Source organism: Nicotiana tomentosiformis, chromosome 11 (genome assembly GCF_000390325.3).
Source record: "Nicotiana tomentosiformis chromosome 11, ASM39032v3, whole genome shotgun sequence".
Classification (NCBI taxonomy): domain Eukaryota; kingdom Viridiplantae; phylum Streptophyta; class Magnoliopsida; order Solanales; family Solanaceae; genus Nicotiana; species Nicotiana tomentosiformis.
The window spans coordinates 45761211-45771941 of NC_090822.1; the positions used below are offsets into that span (position 1 = coordinate 45761211).

General features: G+C 41.0%; 1 protein-coding gene across 1 annotated transcript; it reads left to right on the forward strand.

The window, feature by feature from the left end:
• The first annotated feature begins 9034 nt into the window (after window positions 1-9034).
• Window positions 9035-9544, forward strand: LOC138901369 (uncharacterized). The gene has a single exon (XM_070189126.1). The coding sequence runs from the start codon at window positions 9035-9037 to the stop codon at window positions 9542-9544; it is 510 nt and encodes a 169-aa protein (XP_070045227.1).
• Window positions 9545-10731: the final 1187 nt, after the last annotated feature.

A 10731-nucleotide genomic window follows, 5' to 3' on the forward strand; every position in this document is an offset into this window, starting at 1 on the left:
GAATCTCTGAGTTGACTTATTTGTCGTACCCTTGTATTATTGTCATTGTTGCTGTTGTACTTGTTGTTGTGATGCACGAGGTTTCTGCCGTGCGGTTGTTATTATTGTGATGCACAAGGTTTCTGCCGTGCGGTTGTTGTTATTATGATGCACGAGGTTTCTGTCGTGCTATTGTTATTATTGATATTTGCACATGCGGCGTGATAAGGCGGGATATATATATGTGGGTTTCGCATGTGGCGAGACAAGTTGGGAACATTATTATGCACGTGTGGCGAGACAAGGCGGGTATTTAATTTACTATTGCACACGTGGAAAGACAAGGTGGGTTGTGTCAGGGATTGATTTGTGATGACTTGTGATGGCCTGGGGTCATTCTTGTTATTGATGTTTATGTAGTGGTACACTTACCTATGTGAGTTTTGTCTTGTGGAAAGTACTGAGAAAACATTCTACGTGCTGTCCATTTCTTTTCCTATACTTACTAGCTGGCATGAACCGTTTTAGGACACTTGCACAAGCATACATGTAGTTGAGTACTCTTATCAGTTAAGAGGTTTTCTTGATATTGCTGAGTATAGATGCACACCCTTTTTAAAAATTGTAAGATGTTATTTAATTATTGTTGTTATTCAGTAAGTGTTAGGCTTACCTAGTCCCTAAGACTAGGTGCCATCACGATATCCAACGGAGGAAAAATTGGGTCGTGACAATGAATGTGCAAAGTGTGCTATCATAGCTCATATCAGGCAACTACATCACGAAAGTAGCAATTATCAGGTTGAATCAGGAGATTACCCTCTATGTAACCTCAAACATATCTCAAATAGCTCACAACATGGGTACAAATATAAGAACCATCACAGCATGATGCTTAGCAATCAACTCATGGCATATCATAGCCTAAGGACTACCCGAGCAAGAATAATACCACGGTGTATGCACATGAGCTCAACTCCATACATGTGTGCCACCTATAGCACGTAGCTATCACAAATAACTCAGACATGTAGTGCCTCAACCAAGTTTAGGTAAGATACTTACCTCAAGCAAGCCAAAATAATACTCTAGAAATGCCATCCCGCGCGAATCAACCTCCGAAAAGCTCGAACTAGACAACATCAACTCAAAAACATCAAATAATGCCATAAGAAACAAACCCAAACGATGAAGGTCGAATCTTTAATCAAATACTCAAAGTTAAGTAAAACGTCAACCCGGGCCCGTACCCCGGAACCCGACAAAACTCACAAACTCTGACGGCCCTTTCGAATACAAGCCCAACCATACTAGTTTCACTCAAATCCAACTACGAATCGATGTTTACATCTCAAATATTCACTTTAGAAAAGTTTTGACAAAATCCCCAATTTCTCTTTTAGATTTATCAATCAAATGCCAAAATGAAAGATGGAATCATGTAAAAACAATCAAATCTGAGGAAAAAATACTTACCACAATCTAAATCGTGTAAATCTCCTCCAAAATCTCCCAAAATCGAGCTCCATAACTCAAAATATGATAAAATGAGCTCAAAGTCCAAAATTAAGAACTTATATGCACTGCCCAATAGTACCTTACACGATCGCGGTTGTACCCACGCGATCACGATACACAAAGCAAACACTGGTCCAGGACCTGCTTCGCGAACGCGGCCTTACGCGATGAACAATTTGCCCCAAGCTCCGCGAACACGGACGAACAGTCGTGAATGCAACCCATGCAGACCTCTGACCCTCAATGCACCGCGAACGCGACACAATATGCGTAAACGCGAAGAACAACAAATCTCAAACCTCTACGAACGTACTTCACCTCTCACAAATACCATGAATAAAACCACCAGAATCTCCCAAAAAACTACGCGATCACGGTCCTATTCTCTCGATCATGAAGAACACTCCCAATACTAGAAAATCAGAGAAACCAATAGTGCAAACATGTGAGAAAATGGTCTGAAACCACCCAGAAACTCACCCAAGCCACTCGAAACCCGTCCAAACATATCAGCAAGTTCCAAAACACAATACAGACCTACCTGAGGCCTCAAATCCCACAATATAACATCAAAATTGCGAATTCCACCTCAACTCAAGCTTAATGAGCTATTCCAAATTTCCAAATTCCAAACTTATGCCGAACACGTCTAAACAACTCGGAATCATCTCAAATTTTGTACACAAATTCCAAATGATATAATGAACCTATTCTAACTCCCGAAACAACAATCCAAACCCGATAACATCAAAGTCAACTCCCCGTCAAACTTATGAATACTTCAAACTTTTAAATTGCCAACTTTTGCCAAATAGTTCCAAAACCTTCTAGAAACACCCAAATGCAAATTTAGGCATATGCCCAAGTTCAAAATCACCATCCGGACCTAATGGAGCCATAAAAACTCTGATCCGAGGTCAAATACACAAAAGTCAAACTTGGTCAACTCTTCCAACTTAAAGCTTCCTAGTTGAGAATTATTCTTTCGAATCAATCTCGAACCACTAGAAAACCAAAACCGATGATACAAACAAGTCATAATACACCATATGAATCTACTCATAACCTCAAAGAACCGAACTGAATGCAAATGCTCAAAAAAACCGGTCGAGTCATTACAAGCTCCTTCATCTTCCTACCTAATCAATTTTATTCGCATTAAGAATTTCCTCTCTTGATGATCTGTTATAGCTATCCATATTAGATCATGCAACCTGTTGTTCGGATAAGCCTACTAGAAGTTGGCCTTCAAGTGCCTAACACAGTAACGGTGGTAGCCGTACGACTCCTGCCATTCATCCAGAGCACGCACAGAACTTAAAATCTCACTATGCGGATCAGATATTAGACAAATCCCTGAAAGTTGTCTCACAGCGTGCTCCTTCAAGTGGTTTAAAAGCTATGTCCGAGTCTCTTGACTTTTATTGGAACAAATGACAAAGGCAAGGGGAAATATTTAGCCTCTAGCATCTACTCCAACACCAATCAACATCTTTATATCATACTTTCCGTACACATGTGTGTCATCTATGGATATTATCGGCCGATATAAACAAAACCATCAATGATGGTTTTAATGCCCATAACACATATCTGAATATGTTTTATACAATGTATGGACTCTACTCGTGCTTCCATTCAACAATTGTCCGGGTGTTAAACTGTTGCAAAGCAGCCATGTACCTCGGTAGAGCCGCAAATGACTTATCTTAGTTGCCATAAAAAAATCTCAAATGCACGTTTACGCCGGAGAAATGCCTTTCTTCTGGTGATGGTACACCCATATACCCGCGTAATGATGTTATACACTCTTTCAACTTGTACCTTATGGACGATTCAATGTGTGGAATCAAGACAAGAGAAATCAAATCAACGTTCAAGTTAAAATAATTAGCATTGAATGTGTCTATATTACAAGTATACTTGCCAATGTATTTCCCCACCACCCACATATTAGTTTTTAACTTTCTCCCAAGCTGCATCCACTTACAACCTTGGTCCCATCTAAGACGAACCACCTTATATGTTTTCTTAGATGACTCATCAACCTCGATCTCATGACAGTTATTTATGTTGTAAATTCGCACAGCCCTGCTGAGGCGAGCCTTGTCACCAAAAAGCATATTTTTACTGAGTTCCGTTGGTCTACATTCATCTCACATTGCGGTATGAATGTCATTAAGATCCATTGTGAGGGAATCCTCATCCGAAAAACTTGGCACGTGATCAAGGTAGGGAACTTTCCTTGAATAAAAGGGCACACGTGACTCATACACCGTTGGTCTAACGGTAGGTGGTGTCTGCATATATGGAGCATGCTGAGTGGTGGCATTATGCTCCATCATCAAATCTGGTTGATCATTCTTACTCTCATCTGTGAAGTGTGGTTCCTCATCGCCGCTCTTATTAGGGAAGGGTGTATCGTCTCCGGGCTCATCAGCGTTGTTCTCATAATCACTATCATGTTCCTCACTCTGTGCATCTGCCATATCCTGATTCAATGTGTCATCATCGCCCAACTTAGTTAGGACAAGACTGTCATGTTGCTCATTTTTACTTCATAACCAATAAAATAATAAATATTTCGTAGCCATCTCAATATAATATATTAAATTTAAATCTTAAACGTACCATTCATAATTTGTGGATAGTATATGATTCACATTATCGAGTTGCTGTTAACTCGAGAATAGACCAGCATGATCCACCTCTCCAAAATTAGGGATATTCTAACTGTTGGTTCATTCATAACTTGTAAAATTCATATTCTAGCCTGTAACCCATATGAAAGATATAAGAATTAGTACGATTATGATACATAAAGGAAATAGTTATACTACAACAAGGAAAATTGAAATTTACCTGTGACAACCCGATAGGTCATTTTCAGTACTAGCCTTAATTTCAGTATTCCAAGACCTCCCATAGCTTCATTTGATGTTTATTAATTTGTGTTCATGGTCCACGTCATTTTTCGAAAAATGCTTACATAAAATTTTGAAGAAAATGAGATTTTTAACTTATAATGAGGCTAGAGTTAACCATGGCTAACATTTTTGGTAAACGATCTCGGATTAGCATTTTGGCAATTCCGGTAGGTTCGTATGACATTTTTGGATTTGTAAGCATGTTTGGTTGGGGTCTGGGGTGACTCGAGCGTATTTCGGTGCATTATGTGAAATATTGAGTTTTCAAGTTGAAATCTTAAGTTTTGATGATTGATTCTTGTTATTTGGTGTTATTTCGATAAATTGATGTAGCGAGAAAGTTTATATGATGTTATTACATTTGTGTGCATGTTCGGTTTGGAGCCTGAGTGGCTCGAGTAAGTTTCTCATGCATTTGGGATGGTTTGGGATTGCTGGTGTTTCAGGTCTGCAGGTCTCGCAGTTGCGATGGCCTCTTTGCAATTTCGATTCTTGCATTTGCAAAGTCGAACTCGCAAATGCGATATATCTGGGAAGGACTATTGACTTTGCAAATGCGAAGATATGATAGCATTTGCGGCCTGTGTGTGGTCGCATGTGTGACCTTGGAGTCGCTTCTGTGATTGGAGCTGAGGGCTGGCAATCCGCAAATGCGAAGCTTAGCTCGCATTTGCGATGAAGGGGCTAATCGCATTTGCGAGATTTTTATCACATTTTTGACATCTGACTATTTGATGCACTGATCGCATTTTCAATCAGTGTCTCGCATTTGCGTACATCGCAATTGCGAACAAGTGTCCGCAATTATGACATCTACAACTGGGTAAAAGATTGGAAAATCAGGACTTAGCTCATTTTACATATTTTTTCAACCCCAAGCTCTCTAGAGTCGATTTTTGAAGAACTTGTTCTTCCCAAATTCATTGGTAAGCATCTTTAACTAGTTCTAAATCAATTTTAATTACTTTTTTATGAGTTTTAACATCAAATCTATGAATTTCAAGGTAGAAATTAGGGGGTTTGGGTAGAATTTAGAAATTTTGCAAAATTGAGATTTAGACCTCAAATTGAAGTCAGATTTCGAAACAAATCACATAATCAGGCTCGGGAGTGAATGAGTAATCAGAATTTGATTCGAATCTCAGTTTTCAACCAAGAAGGACATGATTGACTTTTGTTGACTTTTACAAATATAATACAAACTGAACATTTTTCATTCATGGGTAGTTTCTAAAGGTTGTTTTGAATTGTTTGATTGATAATTGGCTAGATTCAGTTGGTTTGGAGGCTTGCTCGAAAGATAAAGCTGGGATTGATTGTTGATTTGGTTGCGGAGTGAGGTAAGTATCATGGTTAACTTTGATTTGAGGGAATTAGGACTTGTTTGGTCTATTCTCTATGTGAACTATGTATGGGGACGATATATATGCAAGGTGACAAGTATATATACGTTGTCATGGGCTAAAGCATGCGGGTGAAATTAGTCTAATTTGCACCATGTTGATTCATTTGCTATGCCTTCCATGCCTTAGCTAGATTGTTTATTCTTTAATTGTTCACTTTCGAGTTTATTGTTCATGTTGAGGTTGTTGTGATATTTTAAGTTGAATTTTCTTATTCTAGCACCATGGTTAAAGTTTAAATTTGCTTCCCACCTTGCTTGATACTTTGGGTTGTTAGTATTGCTTGGTGAGGAAGAGTGAAAAGCAAGAAGGGTGTTGCCGTGCCATATTTGCATATTGATATCACTGCTTAAGTGAACGTGAGGCTAAAGCACGAAGGATGATACTGTTCTATTGCATTTATCATATCATATGAGGAAGAGAGTAAATGCACGAAGGGTGATGCCGTGCACATGCTTTATTTATATCATATAGTGAGGATGAGAGTAATAGCACGACGAGTGATGTCGTGCAAATTTGTTGATTTCATTGCTTTTACTTGATACTTGGATTGTGAATTTAACTTCGCGATTTCATTGCTTGCTTCGAAAAGAGACTTACTTGGTGATTATGTATTTATTGATCCGGTTGTTGCCGCTTTTATATGTCCCCACCCTATTATTACTTTGAAATGCTTTACTTGTTATTTCAGATGCTTTATATATATATATATATATATATATATATATATATATATATATATATATATATATATATATGCACAATTTTTAGTAGGTGGCTTGTCTTAGTCTCGTCACTACCTCGTCGGGGTTAGGCTCGACACTTACTGAGTATATTGGGTTGGTTGTACTTATACTATACTTCTGCACTTCTTGTGCAGATTTTGAAGTAGGTACCGGTGGAGTCCCTAGAGGTACTTAGCAGCTACCAGTAAGTGATTTGAGGTAGAGCTGCATTTCGTTCACAGAACCTGGAGTCATTTTCCTATTTCTTTTACTGTTTCCTTTTATTTTCGACAATGATGTATTTCTTTCAAATCTTGTATTTAGCTGGATCTACACGCTCATGTATTTGTGACAACAGAATCTTGAAATGGTTTATGTTATGTTTTTATCAGTTATTAGATAACTTCTTCTTTTCTTTTTATATTATCTATTTTTGTTGGCTTGCCTAGCATTCCGTGTTAGGCGCCATCACAGTCTCGCGGTTGGGATTTCGGGTCGTGATAAATTGGTATCAGAGCACTAGGTTTCCTTGGTCTCACAAGTCATGAGCAAGCATTGTAGAGTCTAGAAGATCTATACTGAGATGTTTGTACTTATCTTCTAGAGACTTTAGGAAAATTTCACTTCTTTCTTACTATGTCGTGCGACTTTATTCTATCGCTGAGGTTTGAATCATTCTATTCTTGTTCTCTCACATATGGTGAGGACACACACAACATCATAGCCGATCAGGAGCCGGAGCCCTGGGTCGTAACAACTACCAAGGGTAGGAGTCGGGGCCAAGGTAGGTCCATAGGCAGCAACACCTATTGCAGAGCCTCAAATAGAGCAAGATGAGGAGGTACTTATTCAAACCATGCCGATTGGACCAGCTCAGGCCCCAAAGAGGTTTATTGCCACCATAGTACTTCAAGATGCTCTAGTCCATCTAGTGGGCCTTATGGAGAGTGTGGCCGAGGCCGGTGTGATCCCTATGGCACCGGCCATTTCTCAGGCTAGGAGAGGAGCCCAGACTCCTGGCACTCACACACCAGAGTTGATGGCTCACGGATATCAGACTCTGGCAGTTTCAGCAGTTGGGCAGTTCAGCCTTTTATTTCTACTCAATCCGGGGAGGGACCAACTATGTCGTTCGAGGGGCTGAAGAGGTTGGACAAGTTCACCAAATTATTTCCTATTCTCTTTAGTGGATCATCTTATGAGGACCCCTAGGATTTCTTGGACCGTTGCCATGAGGTATTGCGCAACATGGGTATCGTGGAGTCCAACAAAGTCGACTTCGCAGTGTTTTAGATGCACGGTTCTGCCAAGAGGTGGTGGCAGGAGTATGTTTGGGGTAGACCAGCAGGTTCACCTCCACTCACTGTGGATCGGTTCTCACAGCTATTCTTGGAGAAGCCCATCCCTTTCACCCTAAGAGGACTACCGCAACCAGTTTGAGTGCCTCTAGGAGGGTAGCATGATGGTTACCCAGTATGAGACCAGATTCGTGGATTTATCTCTCTATGCAGTTGTCTTGATCCCTACTAAGAGGGAGAGGGTGAGTAGATTTATAGATGGTATTACTTATGGTATCAGTCTACAGATGGACAAAGAGACTAAGGATGATATTTCTTTTACCCAGGTTGTAGTGATCATAGGCGGATCGAGAGGATTCGTGGTCAGGGTAGGGAAGCAGCATCGGATAAGAGGCCTCGTCATTTTGGTGGTTACAGTGGTGTCTCGTCTGGAAGCAGAAGGTTCATTTGGTAGAGGCCATCCCAGCAGGCCGATTTAGGTGGTGCTTCAGGTATCACATAGTGCTTCGGGCAGTCGTGGTTCTTATGGGTCTCATCATGAGCAGCTAGCATATAACACACTTTAGCTCCGGTTAGTGCACCTCGGATTCAAAGTTATCAAGGTGGTTATTCAGGTTGATAGGGTCATTTCCAGGGTTAGCAGTCACATCAATCAAGGACTTGTTATACTTGTGGAGATCTGAGGCATGTCGCGAGGCTTTTCCCCATGTCACAGAGTAGTATGCCACATCAGGGTACTCGTGCCATGGTTCCAACACTGGTTGCTCCACCACCGCTCAACTAACTAGGGGCGGGGGTCAGGCAACCCGAGGTGGTGGTCAGGCCATAAGAAGTGGAGGCTAGCCAGCGAGAGGCCATCCAAGAGAGGGAGGTCAGACTGGTGGGGCTCAGCCCCATTTTTATGCATTCCCATCTAGACCCGAGGCAAAGTCATCTGATATGGTCATCACAAGTATTTCTCCGGTTTCCATAGATATGCTTCAATTTTATTTGATCCGGATTCCAATTATTTATATATGTCATCCTATTTTGTTTCGTATCTGAAAGTGTCTTGTGATTCCTTGAGTGCTTCTGTTTATCTGTCTACGCATGTGGGAGATTATATTGTGGTAGATCATGTTTATCGCTCATGTGTGGTATCTATCGAGGGTTTTGAGACTAGGGTAGACCTTCTATTACTCAGTATGGTTGACTTTGACGTGATCTTGGGCATAGATTGGTTGTCACCATATCACGCTATTCTAGATTATCATGCTAAGACCGTGACGCTGGTGATGCCGGGATTGCTGAGACTGGAGTGGAGAGGTTCACTGGATTATGTTCCCAGTAGGGTGGTGTCATTTTTGAAGGCACATCGGATGGTTGAGAAGTGGTGCTTGGCATATTTAGCCTTTGTGGGGGATGTTAATGCTGATACTCCTACCGTGGAGTCAATTCTGGTAGTGAGAACCAGATCTATTCCAGCAGACCTATCGGGCATGACGCCCAATAAGGATATTGATTTCGGTATTGACTTGGTGACGGGCACTCAGCCCATCTTTATTCCACCATATTTCATGACACTAGTGGAGCTGAAGGAATTAAAGAAACAACTTCAGGAGCTACTTGATAACGGTTTCATCAGACCGAGTGTTTTGTCTTTAGGTGCTCCAATTCTATTTGTGAAGAAGAAAGATGGCTCTATGAGGATGTAAATTGACTAGAGACAGCTGAACAAGGTTACAGTCAAGAACAAGTATCCATCACCGTGTATTGATGATTTGTTTGACCAGCTTCAGGGTGCTAAGGTATTCTCAAAGATTGACTTGAGATCGGGGTACCGTCAGTTGAAGATCTAGGCTTCAAATATTCCGAAGATGGCTTTCAGACCCCCTATAGCCTTTATGAGTTTTTGGTGATGTCTTTTGAGCTGACCAATGCCCCAACAGTCTTTATGCACTTGATGAACAACGTGTTCCATCCATATCTTTATTCCTTCATCATCGTGTTCATTGATGACATATTGGTATATTCTCGCAGTCAGGAGGATCATGAGAAGCACTTGAGGATCATGCTCCAGACTCTGAGGGAGAAGAAGTTATATGCTAAATTCTCCAAGTGTGAGTTCTGGTTGGACTCAGTTGCCCTTTTGGGGCATATTGTATCTTCTGAGGGCATCAAGGTGGATTTGAAGAAGATTGAGGCATTTCAACACTGGCCTAGACCTACTTTAGCTATAGAGATTCAGAGCTTCTTGGGTTTGGCGGGTTATTATCACTGGTTCGAAGAGGGGTTTTCTTCTATCTCATCCCCATTGACCAAGTTGACCCAGAAGGGTGCTCTTTTCAGATGGTCCGAAGAGTGTGAGGTGAGCTTTCAGAAGCTCAAGACTGCATTGACTACAACCCTAGTGTTAGCGTTGCCTATAGTTTCGGGATCTTATATGGTATATTGTGATGCATCGCGTTTTGGGCTTGATGCGGTATTGATGTATGATGGTAGGGTGATTGCCTATGCGTATCAGAAGTTGAAGGTTCATGAGAAAAATTACCCTGTGCATGATTTAGAGTTGGAATCCATTGTTCACGTATTGAATATTTGGGGGCACTATCTATACGGCGTTCCATATGAGGTCTACACCGACCATCAGAGTCTCCATCACCTGTTGAAACAGGATGACCTTAATTTGCGGCATCGGAGATGGTTAGAGTTGTTAAAAGACTATGATATCACCATTTTATATCCTCTAGGAAAGGCCAATGTAGTGGCTGATGCATTGAGTAGGAAGGCTGAGAGCATGGGCAGTTTGGCATATATACCGGTAGTAGAGAGGCCACTAGCTATGGATGTTCAGGATTTGGCCAATCAGTTCGTGAGATTGGATATTTCGGAGCCTAGCTGG

Excerpts from the sequence above, each read along its gene's own strand:
- LOC138901369 (XM_070189126.1), top strand. The coding sequence starts at position 9,035 with ATGGTTGACTTTGACGTGATCTTGGGCATAGATTGGTTGTCACCATAT.